The 15,956-nt window shown below is 36.3% G+C and overlaps 1 protein-coding gene across 6 annotated transcripts in view; it reads right to left on the bottom strand.

Moving 5' to 3' along the window:
• vapal (VAMP (vesicle-associated membrane protein)-associated protein A, like) overlaps window positions 1-15,956 on the bottom strand; it is an 81,290-nt gene that overhangs the window by 6,341 nt on the left and 58,993 nt on the right. For 5 of the 6 annotated variants that reach the window (XM_059976337.1, XM_059976325.1, XM_059976352.1 and 2 more), the window contains 2 exons: window positions 10,641-10,721; window positions 5,068-5,247 (listed from right to left, as the gene is read on the bottom strand). In XM_059976337.1, coding sequence (XP_059832320.1) covers window positions 5,068-5,247; window positions 10,641-10,721 — 261 coding nt within the window. Of the gene's footprint in view, window positions 1-5,067; window positions 5,248-5,289; window positions 6,851-10,640; window positions 10,722-15,956 lie in introns of those variants that run through there. The other variant, XM_059976331.1, reaches the window with a different exon arrangement.

Raw genomic sequence — 15,956 nt, 5'->3', positions numbered from 1 at the left:
CCCGGTTTAAAAAGAGCTGGGTTCAAAGTCTACTTAAGGATGATATATTTTTCATAACTGAAATGAAAATACTTATGCAGGTGTTTATATTAGAGATATTATCAGTGAAAAGGAATTAATTCTTCAGATTTGAATTATTACCAATTAAACAAAGCACACAATAGTTTAAAAGAAATTGCAGGCAAGACAATGGCACATCTACTTATAGTATTATGTGCCATTTCACCACATAAATGATTGATGGTTTGCTCCTTCAACTGTCAAATCAGCTGTATAACATCACTAAAGAGCATATATAGTAGTGTGTAAAAGTCTCAGGCACATTTAAGAAAATTGCTGTAAAGTGAACGTTTTCAAAAATAATGTATTGAAAAATTTATAAATATCAAAAAGTTCCTACAAAGTGCAGTATAAAAACTAAATCAAATCAATATTTGGTGTGATCATCCTTTGCCTTTTAAAACTGCATCAATTCTCTTAGATATATTGTGGTACAGTTTTATAAGTAAATCAGCCGATAGGTTGTTCCATGCATCTTAGAGAATCTGCCACAGTTCTTCTGCAGGCTATGGCTGTCTCAATGCTTCAATCTCTTCAGGTAATTCAAGACAGCCTCGATAATGTTGAGATCAGGGCTTCGAGAAGGCCATAATCTGTTGCAGAACTCCTCATTCTTCCTTTCACTGAAGAAAGTTCTTTAAGACCTTAGCCATGAGTTTGGTTGGGGTCATTGTTCTGTACTTCTCAGCATCTAGGATCATAAACTCCATTTGCAGAAATACAGCCCAAACCTGCAGTGAACCTCCACCGTGCTTTACTGTTGGCTGCAGATACTCATGTAGCACTCTCCAGCTCTTTTATGGACAAAATGCCTCCTACTTAAGCCAAAAAAACTAAAATTTTAACTCAGCAGTTTAGACCACGCTGCCATTGTTCAGCACCAAAATCCTTGTGCTTTTGTGCGTAGTTGAGTGTCTTGGCTTATTTCTACTTCGGAGGAATAGCTTTTTGGCAGCAACTCTTCCAGGAAGACCACTTTTGTCAAGACTTCACTGGACTGTAGAAGGGTGTACTGGATTCCAGTGGTTTTTGTGAGCTCAGAGCTGATAGCAGTGCTGGACTTCTTTGAATTCAGACTTCAGTTTGATGTATCTCTTGCCTGCTGCACTCAGTGTCTGTGGCTGATCAGTGCATTCTTGGTCCTCAACCTTGCCTGTTTCTTTGTGCTGAAACCAGTCTGCTGCAAAATATCAGTTTGGGAGAGACCTTGCTAATGCAGGATGACCACTTTGTGTCTTGTTGCTATGTTCACTCCGGCCATGGTGTAAAAATTAATGATTTGAAGGTTAGAACTGTCACATCTGTCATACCTTCATCTTTTAGGTTAGCTGTCCTTCACCCAGTTTGATTCCTTCTACATCAATTTCAGTTGCAGTTAATCAGTTTAGTTCATTCAACTCATTATCTCTAAATTTAAACATGACATCACATAACTATTGGGCGTGAACAGGAGGGGCCGCGTCTTTCCATTTAAGCAAGAGCGTCCTTCTGGCCATAAGAGAAATAAAAGCCAGAATGTGCAAATCAGGTGACTCCAAAATAATATCCTTTCCTCCAACAATACCAAATAAAACTATCAAAGGATTAGGCTTAAAGTTTACTTTGAAAGGTATCGAGAAAGTTTGAAATAATCCTTTCCAATATTTTCCAAGTCTCAGACATGTCCAAAACATATGAATGAGTGAAGCTTCTCCATTACTATATTTATCACAATACGGAGATATATCTAAATAAAAACAGGACAATTGGTCATTGTAGGAGACAGTGCCGGGCACATAACGATAAAGTGTTAACCAATTTGATTCCAAGTTTCCTCAGAAATTGAAGTCTATAAATCTTGTTCCCAAAGATTTTTTATTTTTATCTAAAGGAACACTTCTCATTCCCAACAACATATTATAAATATCAGATATAGGTCCATTATAAAAAGGTTTCAAATTAAAAAGTAAATCTAGTAGGTTCTTATCAGAACTTTTAGGAAATGTACTTAAAATAAATTTAGAGAAGATTCAATGTTCAATCTCTGAATCTAGTCAAGACTTTTAAACATTGTGGGGACCTTTTCTGAATTATTTTCTAAACCTTTGATTTGCTGTTAAAGCACAGATGATGACTAATTTTTTTTCCCTTTTTTCTTTACTAATCAGCTTCGGTCTTGGTAGTGTGTTAGATTTTTTATATAATAAAATTACTATATTTCAATGTTACAAATTAATTAATCTATACGAATATAGGGTCAGGAGTCTTTATATGCAATTTAGTATAATATATTGATTTATATTTTTGCCTTGTACTGTATTCCTATATGTAAATTAATAAAAATATTGGAAAGAGAACTCTATCTCATTGATCATTAGCATTCTGTTTTGTTACCTTCGTTTAATCACGCACTGTGTTATATACCTAAAAAGTAATGGGGTTTTTAATTTGAAAATTGATCTACGACTTGATATGCTACTTTCTTTAACAAAATGCAAAAATTTCTCTATCATTTAAATGAAAATTTACACTTTGGAAATCTAAAATGTGCTCTTTTCTACTGACATACTAATGCACAAGACAAAATATAACTAAAACAAAATTAATTAAATAAAACTTTTGCACAAGTACTGTAAAAATATTTAATATTTTACTGAGTGGTAGTTAACATGAATATTTGAACTGATACATTTCACATTCAAATAACTGAATAGCTAATTATACAGAAACATTTAAAGATTGTCCAATTTCCCCCAGATATCAATATTCATTTACAACTGTGTACAAAAAAATTCAAAACTAACTTTAATTAAACAGTTTGGCATTAAATTATAAGAGTAAAATGAAGATTTGAAAATTAATCTAGTGCAGTCATGCACCCAATTTGGTCCCAAGGGACAAGAAAAGTCATGACACAAGAGAAAGCTGAAAGTTGAAGGTATCATTTTGAACTCCTATAAAGAGTAGAAAGGTTACAATTCCCATGCAAGGTAGCATTTCAAAATAAAAGTCGCAATTCCAAATTAATATGAAAGTGTTATCATTTTATTTAAGTATTAAACTGTGAATGGATAATGAAAAGATAGTAAATAAAACAGTGACTTCCACATGTGCATTTTGTTAGATTGTTTGCACAAGCTTTGTGGCTGAAAGAAAGCTTTAAGCTTTATTGCAAAAAGTCTGGAATTTAAAAATAGGAAAGTGTTGCTACGATTGAGGCATATTACTTTAGTCCCCTTCCCCAGAAAAATATTGTAGTATTGGAGGCAGTTCAAATGAGATTGAGGCTAACAGTTTAAGTCGATGTTCTTTTTATAAGAACGAGGGAGGTTTGAAACATACAAAATCCTGATGGGCCATGAGGCCATAAGACAGGAGCAGAATTAGGCTGATCAGCCCATCAAGTCTGCTCCACCAATCCATCACGGTTGATCCCAGATCCCATTCAACTCCATACACCTGTCTTCTTGCCATATCCTTTGATGCCCTGACTAATCAGGAAACTATCAACTTCCACCTTAAATATATGCACGGATTTGGCCTCCACCGTGATCTGTGGTAAAGCATTCCAGAAATTCACTATTCTCTGGCTAGGAAAAAAAATTCTTCTTTACCTCTGTTTTAAAAGGTCACCCCTCAAATTTGAGTCTGTGCCCTCTAGTTCTGGATACCCCCACCATAGGAAACATCCTCTCCAGAGCCACCCTATCTAGTCCTTTCAACATTCAGTAGGTTTCAATGAGATCCTCCCCGCACTCTTCTACATTCCAGTGAGTACATGCCCAAATCTGCCAAAAGTTCCTCATGTTAATCCCTTCATTTCTGGAATCATCCTCGTGAACTTCCTCTGGACTCTCTCCAACTACAACACATCCCTTCTGCAATATGAGGCCCAAAACTGTTGACAATACTCTGTGTGGCCTGACTAGCGTTTAATAAAGGCTCAGTGTTATCCCATTGCTTTTACATTCTATTCCGCTTGAAACAAATACCAACATTGCATTTGTTTTCTTTACCATAAACTCATCCTGTGAATTAACCTTTTGGGTGTCCTGAATGAGGACTCCCAGTTCCTCTACACCTCTGATGTTTGAACCTTCTCCCCATTTAGATAATAGTCTGCACTATCGTTCCTTTTACCAAAATGCATTCTTGCACATTTCCCAACATTGTATTCCATCTACCACTCTTTTGCCCATTCTTCCAGTTCGTCCAGGTCTTGCTGCAATCATATTGCTTCCTCAGCACTACCTAACCCTCCACCCATCTTCGTATCATCCAAACTTTGCCACAAAGCCATAAAATCCATTATCCAAATCACTGACAATGTGAAAAGTAGCAGTCCCAATAATGACCTCAGGAACACCACTAGTCACTGGCAGCCAACCAGAAAAAGCCCCCTTTATTCCCACTTGCTGCCTCCTGCCTGTCAGCCATTCCTCTATCCATGCCAGTATCTTACCTGTAACACCATCAGATTTTTATCTCGTTTACAGAGTTGATGCTAATTGAAGAGGCAAACAATCCATCTGTTCTTACTAATAATTTTATCATAAAGTAATGTTAGCCATTTTAAGTTATATGATTATGACATAAATTTTCATAATTGTCAGCAGAATGCAAGATTGAATACAAATTGTTAACCCCTCGCAAATGCAAGAATTGAAATTGTTCTTAAAAATATTGTAAAACGTACGCTTGAGTCAGGCAGTCATGAGCATAATACTAAAGCTCCCAATTATACTAGTTTGATCATGGGGAGTTATATGCAGAGCTGGGAGCCTATTCCCTAGTCAACTTAAAATGGAGTACTAGCTCATTCTCAGTTTCTTCCCTCCCCCATCTCAAAATCTGTTTGAGATACAAAACTTATATCCTCTCATTTATTGCATCTTTTACTTGCAAAGTTCCAGAATCTGCCACTAATCACTTAGTATTAAGAGTATTACTCTCCAATTTATCACCTTCAGGAATGAATGCCTTATATATTCCAAGGCTTTTTTTTTGTATCAATTCATAATGGCTTACTTTTAACTGTAGATTCTCATCTGTTATTTTCACCAATTCAGCTTGAAGCCTCTTGCATTCCTCCATTAATTTTTTCACTTCTGTGTCATCCATTGAAGTACTGGCTGATTTTGGTATTGCTGGACCTTCTGATTTAGGAGCATTCGTTACTGCAGCAGATTTATTTATTTCTAGATCATTCTGTGAAGATTTTCAGATAGAATCATTAGACATATGAAAATTAATTTTACAGAACAGTGGCATAAAATACACAAAATCTGCACGCTATATTTATAAAATCAGTTATAAAAACAAACTAGATTAATATAAAGTGTGATACTCGAAATTTTGAACTTTAGCTTGTATTAACTCTTCAAAAAGAATCCCTCAAATAATCACAGTACATTTGTCATCTCAATTAATATCAAATAGGAAAAATTTTTGATAGTTCCTTTTGTGCAAACATTCAACTACTATGTTATACAAATCTGTTACGTCTTTCATGTATTTTCCACATTTCAGAAGTAGAAATATGGCAATACTTGAAAAATAGCAATATTTAAGATGCTACTTGCTACTATCAACATTTTTTAATCACATTTTGCAAATACATCTGTTATTTGTCCAATTAAACCATGTTTGATAATTGCTGCTCAATACATTTATCTGCTGCAACACATACAAAGTGCTGGAGGAACTCAGCAGATGGAAATGAATGAACAGCCAAAGTTTTGGGCTGAGACCCTTCTTCACAACTGGAAAGGAAAGGGAAGATGCCAGAATAAAAAAGGTGGGGAAAGGGGAAAGAAGACTAGCTCAGTGATAGGTGAAACCAGGTAGGTGGGAAAGGTAAAAGGCTGGAGGAGGAGGAATCTGATAGGAGAGTGGACTGGGGAGAAAGGAGAGGCACCAGAGGAAGGAAATAGGCATGTGAGGAGAAGAGTAAGAGGCCAGAGTGGGGAATAGAAAAAGAGGGAAGTGAAAGGGAAAAATATTACCAGAAGGAGAAATTGATGTTCATGCCATCAGGTTGGAGGCTACCTAGACGGAAAATGAGGTGTTGCTATTTTCATCTATTAACTTTTACAACTGCAAAGTACTGGCTCAGAAGATTAAAACCAAATTAAAATTCTACTCTATTACTTATGCATATACAAAGACTACAATTCAGAATCCAAAATATCTTATCCACCTTCTGCAAAAATGTCAAACATAATGCAAACAAAAGAACAGTGGACTCCTCTTACTGTCTTTTTGTCAGTTTCCTGAATTTAATTGTTCAGGTTATGTTGCAATTTTGTTTTTGTCATACTAGCTCGCAAATCCCTCAAAATTTATAACATTGTCCCCTTTGCATTCCATCTGGGGAAAGCAAGACCATTGCATCTCAATTTGAATGAAAAAATGATCAGACATAAATACATTGTACATAAGTGACAATATATCAACTAATTTTTCCTCAAAAAAATGACAACAGGAATCCACTGTACAATTCTTGCTGCAATATTTGCAGTAATCCTTTCTCACTAGCACAGACCTGGACCTTTTGCATTCTGACTTCACTTGCTGCAGAAGATACAAATCCCTGCAGGTCACTTCTATGGCTATCATTGCTTGGAGTCTGACGGATGCCACCACGAACTGACTTGTGAAACCTGAGCCCACTTCCTGGTGTGGATACAGCACGTGGAGGTAGTCGAGAACTGTCATAATAGTGCACAAAGCTGTGCAGATCCATCTTTCCTGTATCTAATTGGGTGTCTAAATCACTGCCTAACAGGTCGAACTCTACAATCTCGTTCTGCTACATAGAAAAAAAACACTTCAGATACATGCAGTAATAACTAGCTTTTCTTTTGACTGTTATAAGCAGAGCTTGCATTTCTTTGAGGTCCAAAAGAAAAGCAAATATTATTTGAAAGAATGTAGTTTATTTTTATAGATAGCACACTCTTCTGCTGGATTTGATTCAATTATCCCAATCAATTGACAAAAGTTTTGTCCACTGTTACCAATGGCATATTTACAGAAGGGGGTATATTTAAAAATATATACACAAGATTATAAAAAATGCATGCCCTTCTTATGAACCAAGTCTGTTATTACATGACTTGCATAAATCACAAATCACTAATTCAATTACTTCATTAAGTTCAGTATAACACAATGCTGGTCACAATGATGCTTTATACAGTATGCATTTGCACTTTTAGTAAATAAAAAGGTATACAGCTCTTTAATTAGATGTCTATCCCTCTAATGTTTTGAAGAATTAAGAAAATCTCCAAATGCAATTTGGGGTCATTTAATCATCAATAGCACCTCCATTTTAGTTATTAATGAACTATTAAGATCATAAACCACTTCTGTATTATTACAATCTCTTGCAATAATGCTATTAAAATACTCAGAGCACACATAAAATTAAATTAAAAATACTACTACATATACTTTGGAATTTTATTTTTGCTTTTTGGCTAATGAAAAATGATGGGTACCAAGTTCAGGGGAGAACAGGAAATAAGGCAAATGATAATAGTGACAAACCATCCAGGTAAAAGAGAAACACATTCGGCCATTTCAGAGTCCTGTAAAAGGAACTGGTTTTTTTTACTATAGAAAATGTCAATGAACCATAAACTAAGAGACAAAAAATGAACCAAATGCTTCAAGGGGCAATAAAAATTTGCTTTCTCACAAGTATGAACTTTCATAATTCTGTTCTTAATCTTAAAGGATGTTTCATATTGGATATACAGTAGATTCCAGTGAATTAAGCCATCGGTCAATCAGGACAACTCTGAGGAACAAAAACTGAATCTAGAAAATAGCTGGTATTCCCTTTGTTTATTTGGGACACTATGCCACTTAACTGGGACAGGGGACATGCTGAACACTTTCTAACTAATGTCAATCACATGGACTTGCGTGGCCGTTTAACTGTATACTATGCTTAGAGCAATTAGTTTTTAAAATAGCATTAGTTGAGTGTGTCTGTGTTCAAAATGCAGTGATTTTTGTCACTCTCACAGATAGTTGGTGAGAAATAAGCAGCAAGAAGATCTGGGACTACCTTACTCACTGCAATTTCTAGCTTTCAGGCTTGGTGATGCCAGAAATATCAGTGAAACTGAAATGATTTCACTACTTCAACAAGTTAGGAATTATAAAGAATTTGAACATACAGGTGGCCCCCGCTTTTCGAACGTTCGATTTACGACAACTCGCTGTTACGAAAGACTTACATTAGTACCTGTTTTCGCTAACCAGAGGATTTTCGCTTTTACGAAAAAAAGATGCCTGCTTTATACGTGTGTTTACCCTGAGAGAGACTACAAAGACCGTGAAGCCTTGTGCGGGCAGTTGTTTGCGCATGCGTGTACGTGCTTACGCATGTGCGTACGTATGCGTGTATGTGCTGATTTTTTTTCTCCAAATTGATTTTCACTCACGGTCTTCCCGAGTTTGATAAGTGAAACTACACCGTACCTACAATATTTCTACTTTATATAGGGTGTAAATTTATCATATCATTCCTGCTTTTACTATATGTTAGTGTTATTTTAGGCTTTATGTGTTATTTGCTTTGATTTGGTAGGTTATTTTTTTTGGGACTGGGAATGCTCAAAAGTTTTTCCCATATAATTTAATGGTAATTGTTTCTTCGCTTTACGACATTTCAGATTACAAACCGGTTCATAGGAACGCTTTATCTTCAGATTGCGGAGGAAAACTGTATCAACAATCACCTTGAACGTTACAGTGAAAATGAAGATTTGGAGGGTGCAATCATCAAAAGCATTGTATGAAAGCAGTCCATTATCTGCACTTGGTACCCATGCTGATTTTGTTTATTTATGGACAATTTAAAGAACATGGCAGATGAATTCCTCCATCAATAACTATTAGGAACTAATACAGTTTTATAATACTGTAGAGGTATTAATAGTGTTCTAATTTGTTCCGTATTTCAACTAAATATATTAATTGCTACTCAGTTAATTAGTAGTTTGTCTTTTTTATATCGTTTAAATATTTCCATGAGTTTGGCTAATTAGCACAGCCATTTAATTGGGCCAAAAGGTACTAGTTTTAATATGTCCCAATTAACCAGAATCCACCGTATAAAAAGAATTTTGTGAAAAATTGTGTCAAAATAACAGTATTTAAATATAAATTAATTCAATGAAAAAGCCTTTGAGTGGTAAATATTTCTTATGAAATTAAATGCCATTAATAACTGTTAGAACATTAGAAGGTTGTTGAATTATTATTTACTGCACAGTCACACGTGGATGGTGAGTACATGGAACAAGCTATGTACTTGTTCCATGTACATGGAACAGAGGTGACAGAGGCAATCCAATTACAATTCAATGGATTCCAGTTACACACTGGAACCAGTGAATTTTATCCAATTAAGCAGCTGTCCCTATTAGCCAACATTTTATAGAAATTAGAAAGGTATATAGAAAACAAACTATGTTTAAATGAGTAACAAATAATACTACTACAGTACTATAAAACTGTAATAGTTCATAATAATTATCAACTGAGGAATTCATTCAGCGTATGCTGTCATGTTCTTTTGATTGACTGTAAATGAACAAAATCAACTTAGATTTTTTTGTATAATATTCCTTCATACAATATTTTCAAATGATTGCAACTTCCAAACTTTCATTTTCATTGTAACATTGAAGATTAATGTCAATATGTGCAAATTCTTTGTAGGTCTGAACTTGTTGAAATAGTGAAATTATTTCAATTTCACTCATAGCCATTTCTGGTTCCTCTAATGCTAAATGCTTGAAACCACAGTGAGCTAAACAGTTCTGAATTGTCTTACTGTTTATTTCTCGACAACTGGCAGTAACAAAAATCACTGCTTTTTGAATACACACACTGACATTCTTTAAAAATTATTTGCTCTAACCATGGTGTAATGTCTAACATCTGCACGTGACTGATACTAGTTAGAAACTGTTCGACATAGCCTCCTGTCCCAATTAAGCAGCATAGTGTCCCAAATAAACTAAGGGAATCCCAACTATTCTCTCAATTTTTTTTGTTCTTTAAGAGCCGTCTCAAATAAGCGGCTGCCCACTTAACTCTTGAACCAATTCAATGGAATAGATTACATTTAAAATATATTTTGATAGGTACAGTAATGGGAAAGATTTAAAGGTATATGGTCCAAACACAGGCAAATGGGATGAGCAGAGTTAGGCATATTGGTCAGTGTAGACTCTTCTAACATATCACTTGTTAGCTTATTACTCCATCTTTAAAGACTGAACAAACATTTGACTTAGACTCAATTAGAGATTATTCGTGTGACATATCCCAATGTGTGTTTCTACATTAATTAAAAATGTATTCCTATATTTCAATTTGTTCAAGGAAAAAAAAAACAGGAAAATTATTCAGTCATAAAATTCAGCATATATCTTTGCAATTAATGAATTATCCCATTTATCAAATATGCATTTACTCTTACAGACATTCAAGGGTTATAAACAGAAAGTTAAACAGACAACAGATTGGTATCAATCAAAATAAAACTCGAATATTTTGTCTCATTATTCTCTCACCGGTTTCTCGTTTTCAAATGGCAATTCAAAGACACATCTGAGTTTGGAGTCCATCAGATCTTCTGCCTTTGCATCCTTCCACTTAAGAAATTTACAAACAGAAAAGAATGAATAACTTAAATTTAAACATACATAAAACCTAATAACTGGCAACAGAAATTGATGGAAAAGATGAATTCACATCAGGAAAACTCAGAAATCTACTCCAGAAACCTCACTGTTTGCACACTAGATGCAATTCCACAATGCAAATCAAGACTAAATTGGAAATTAACCAAGATGCAGGTAATTCTCACATCTTGGAATGTAGCAGCAAAAATATATTTCTGTTATATCTTATAAAATCTGTGATATTTCTAAATTAACACTTTTAAATTCAAGAAACTGAGGAAAGGGGGAATATACTTGACTTACCTCAGTTTCTTTTGTAGTGAAATAGTTTCCAGCAAAATATAGATTTTAAGTAGTCATATTTTCAAATTTGTCAAATGGATGTTCTTATGTTTTTTAATATACAAAATGTATACAGATCCACAGAAAAACTAAGCATTAGTCCAAACAATGCAAGGAAATAGGTACACGGAGCTTAGAAAAGTGGAGGTCTATGGGTAACCCTAGGTAATTTCTACAGTAATGTTCAGCACAGCATTGTGGGCCAAAGGGCCTGTATGGTCCTGTCGGTTTTCTATGTTTCTATTTTTTTTAATGGCTACTTTAACATACGGATAGAGCAAAGAGCATTCTGATGTGGAGCATTCTAATATTCTAGCACCATTCACTTAAATTGTATCATATTTTCTCACTCAGTTCAAGCATCCAATGGTGATAATAGAAAGCACAATGCCATTTATACCCCATTTCAAACACCAAGTTTTTCTGCACAACTCAGTTTTTCCAGGTACTCCAAAGCAATTAAAACTTCCTTTGCATCTTGCATCTGCAGCTTGTGAGCAACCTCAGGCATGAAAAGGAGCAACAGCAAAATGAATTGAATGTTCCCACAAAACATTAACTTTCCAAGGACAGTAAAGCATTGCTGTCATATTTTGGGGTCCATTAGGTATAGTTAATGGATTTTGCACCTCATATCACTGATAGGTGGTCGTTCTGGATTACAATCAGGACTCCAGCTCATGGCTAATAGCTTAGTAGTCTGCAGCAAGCTCAGGGACTCAGTATTCACTACATTTCACTTACTAATTGTATCACAAATCCTAACAAAATTGTTCTGTGATTTGGCAAAGCTTACTGCAATACATTTCACTGAACTGTTGCTGCAACTGCAGTTACTAGATAGATGAAACAAGAGAAAATTAAAGAAAAGCATGATTTGCAAGAGTAGGGCCAACATTGTTTAATCATGCTTCATAAGGATTCATCTCCTACATCTAATGAGCACCATAAAACCCCACACCTTAATTGATCTAGAACTTCAAAGGAAGTACAGTTATGTGCCATCAGCAGCAGTATGCTATCTCAGTCTGCCTTTTAGCTCCCATTCTCACCAAAGACTATAATTTTAATTAGCTCAAGCTCTTCCTGCAATTAAAAATTGTTCCTTCCATCTCTGTACAGTTTGTCAGTCATCAACATCACCATCAGGCACAGAGGAATCATAACTCGACCTGTTTCCATTCACTAAGTGGTCTACAACTTACTTGATAATTAAAATAATACTTGACACCAATTCCATCTGTAAAAGTCAAGAGGCAAACGATCAGTAATGGTACAATTACATGAATAGCAAGAGAGCTGATTCTAACTGTCCATTTGCTTTTACAGATGCTCCCTGACCTGCTGAATTCATCTAAGTTTTTTCTCCTCTTGATTTCAACATTTGCAGTCTTTTTATGCTGGATCTACACTATTGTTGAAATTTGCTTTCTGTTTTGATCTATGCTTTTTAAGCTCAGCTTCATTACTTACATGTCAAATAACACCATAATACAAAGAAGCAAAACTGTCATTCAGCCCATAGAGTCTACTCTATGGATGATTTATATTCCCTCTCAACCCCATCTCCTGCTTTCTTACCACAACCTTTGACACTCTTACTAATCAAGAAACTATCAACCATGAAATGAGATTTGCGGTAGAGATGCCCTGCCCTATAAAATAGCCACACAAAGTCAGGACCTGATACAGCCTGCTCTTCTCAAGAAAGATCTTTATCAAAGGTTAGGGGAGAAAGCTGGGAATAGGGCTCAGGAGGGAAAATCAAAAGATCAGCCATGATTAAATGGTGGAGCAGACTCAATGGGTCAAATAGCCTAATTCTGCTCCTATGTTTTAGGCTCTTAAGTGCACCATGCCTCAATCAAAACAATTTTCAGAGGACCTTAGAAGAATTGTAGAGATGCATGAAGCTGTAAAAGGGTACAAAAGCATTCTTAAAAACCTGAGAGTTCACCGGTCCACAGTAAGAGAAATTGACTACAGCTAGAGTAAGTTCAGTACTGCTGCTAGTCTCCCTAGGAGAGAGCATCCTGCAAAGATCACACCAAGAGTACTAACTTGCAATGCTGAAGGGGGAGAAAAAGAGCTCAAAGGTAAGAGCAAAAGACCTGCAAAACACTCTAGAACTTGATAAAGTCTCTGTTCATGAGTCCACTACAAGAAAAAGACTGAACAAGAATGGTGTTCGTGAAAGGACACCTTGGAAGAAACTACAGCTCTTCAAAAAAATAATTACTGCATGTATCAAGTTTACAAAAGACCAGTTGGATGTTCCACAACACTCCTGAGACAATGTTCTGTGGCCACACAAGACAAAAGTTGAACATTTTGACCGAAGTGCACATTGCTATGTTTGGAGGAAAAAGTGCATTGCACACCAACATCAAAACCTCATCCCAACTGTGAAACATGGTAGAACAAGCATCATGGTTTAGGGCTGCTTTGCTGCCTTAGGGGCTGAACAGCTTACAAACACTGAGGGAATAATGAATTCAAAATTGTATCAAGACATTTACAGCACAATGTCAAGGTAGTAGTCCATCACCAGAAGCTTAATAGATAATGCAACAATGATCCAAAACACAAGAGTAAATCATCAAAAGAATTGTTTAAAAAGAAAATTCATGTTTTAGAATGGCCAGGTCACAATCTAGACCTTAACCCAATTGAGATGCTGTGGCATGACCTGAAGAGGGCTGTTCATGTAAGGTAACCCAGAAATATTGATGAACTAAAACAATTCTGTATGAAGAAAATTCCTCCTCACTGTTGTGCAAGTCTGATCAACAGCTACAGGAAACATTTGGTGGAGGTTACTGCTGCTAAAAGAGGTTTTACCAGTTATTAACTACAAGGGTTCACATACCTTTTCCAGCCTGGACTGTGAATGATTAAACAAAGTGTTTAATAAAGACATGAAAAGAACAATTGTTTGTGTGTTATTAGCTTAAGCAGATTGTGTTTGTCAATTATTGTGCCTTAGATGAAGATCAGGCCACATTTTAAGAATAATTAATGCAGAAAACCAGGTTAATTGCTGGGTGACTATTAGGTGAGGGAAAGGGAACAATCAGACAGTGCAGAGTACCCCTGTAGCCGTTCCTTTCAATAACTGCTCTGGATACTGTGGAGGTACGAGCTACTAGGGGAATGCCACAGCAACTAGGTCTGTAGCACTGAGTCTATCTCTATGGCTCAGAAGGGAAGGGGGGGGGGAGGAGGAGAATGGTGGTGAAAAGGAATTCAATGGTGGACATCAAAGAAACTCCTGGATGGTACATTGCCTTCATGGCAATGTACCATCCAGGATCAGTGACATCTCAGATCAGGTCCAGAACATTCTTAAGGGGAAGGGTGGTCAAAAGTCATGGTACATATTGGTAGCAATGACATAGTTAGGAAAAGGGTTAAGTTCCTGAAGACCAAATATAGGGAACTAGGTAGAAAGCTAAAAAGCAGGATCTCAAGGGTAGTCATCTTGGATTGCTTGATGTGCAAATAAGAGTAAGTAAAGGATAATTTGGCAGATGAATGTGTAGCTAAAGAATTGTTGCAGAGGGAAGGGTTTCAGATGTGTAGATCATTGGGGTCCCTTCTGGAGAAGGTATGACCTGCACAAAAGTGATGTGTTAAACCTGAACTCAAGGAAGACCAATGTCCTTGAGGGCAGGTTTGCTAGAGTTTTTGGGGAGAATTTAAAGTAGGTTATCATAGGAATGGGAACTGAAGTTATAGGTCAGAGGACAGAGCAGTTGGTGTAAAGGTAAATGCAACATGTTGAGATGATGATGAAGGATAACCAATGAAGTTAGTTGGATGGATTTAAATGTATACTTTAATGCAAGAAGTACCAGAAACAAGGGTAATGAACTTCCAGCATGGATCAGTACATGGAACTACTACATTGTGGTCATTAAGGAGACCTGACAGTCACAAGGAAAAGCGTAGCTTTTGTTACGTTCTGGGCTTTAGATCTTCCAAAAGGAACTGGGAGGGAGGTAAAAGAGGCGGGTAAGTGGCATTGATAATCAAGGATAGTATTGCAGAAAGGGAGAACATTGTAGAGGGATTGTCTACTAAGTCAGTCTGGGACTAAGTCAAAAATGGTAAGAGAGCAATCACTCTATTAGGAGTATTCTATGGAACCCACAACCCATCCTGCCCCAATAGCAGCAGAAAAAATGAGGAGCAGATCAGAAAGCATATTTTGGAAAGGTGCAAAAATAACAGGGATGCTGTCATCAGTGAATTAAACTTTTCCAATGGTGATTGAGACCTCTTTACTGCAAAAAGTTTAAATAGGGTAGAATTTGTTAAATATGCCCAGGAAGGATTTCTGCCACAATATGTGGGCAGGCTGACTGAAGAGACCATATTGGATCTAGTCCTGGGCATGTAACAAATCCCTTAGTGGGTGACAGCTCAGAGACAGTGACCACAACTCCGACCTTTACCATAGCCCTGTATAGGATAGGAGCAGACAGAATGGGAAAATATTTAATTGGGGGAGGGTGAATTATAATGCCATTAGGAAAGAATTGGGAACAGATGTACTCAGGGAAATGTACAATGGGAATGTAGATGTTGTTTAGGGAACACTTGCATGGGTTTCTGGATAGGTTTGTTCCACTGCTGCAGGGTAAAGCTGTAAGGGTGAAGGAACCATGTTTGACAAGAGAAGTCAAAAAATCTAGTCAAGAGAAAGGATGAAGCATACTTAAGGTTTAGGAAGTAGACTCAGACAGGGCTCAAGAGTTATAAGGCAGTCAGGAAGGAACTTAAGAGAGCTAGAAGAGGACAAGAGAAGATCCTGGTGAGTAGAATTACTAGAGGTTGACTAGAGTGAGGGTAGGACTGATC

This window comes from Hypanus sabinus, chromosome 1 (genome assembly GCF_030144855.1).
Source record: "Hypanus sabinus isolate sHypSab1 chromosome 1, sHypSab1.hap1, whole genome shotgun sequence".
Classification (NCBI taxonomy): Eukaryota; Metazoa; Chordata; class Chondrichthyes; order Myliobatiformes; family Dasyatidae; genus Hypanus; species Hypanus sabinus.
The sequence above is the reverse complement of the archived record's forward strand: the minus strand, read 5'-3'. Positions and strand labels throughout refer to the sequence as shown.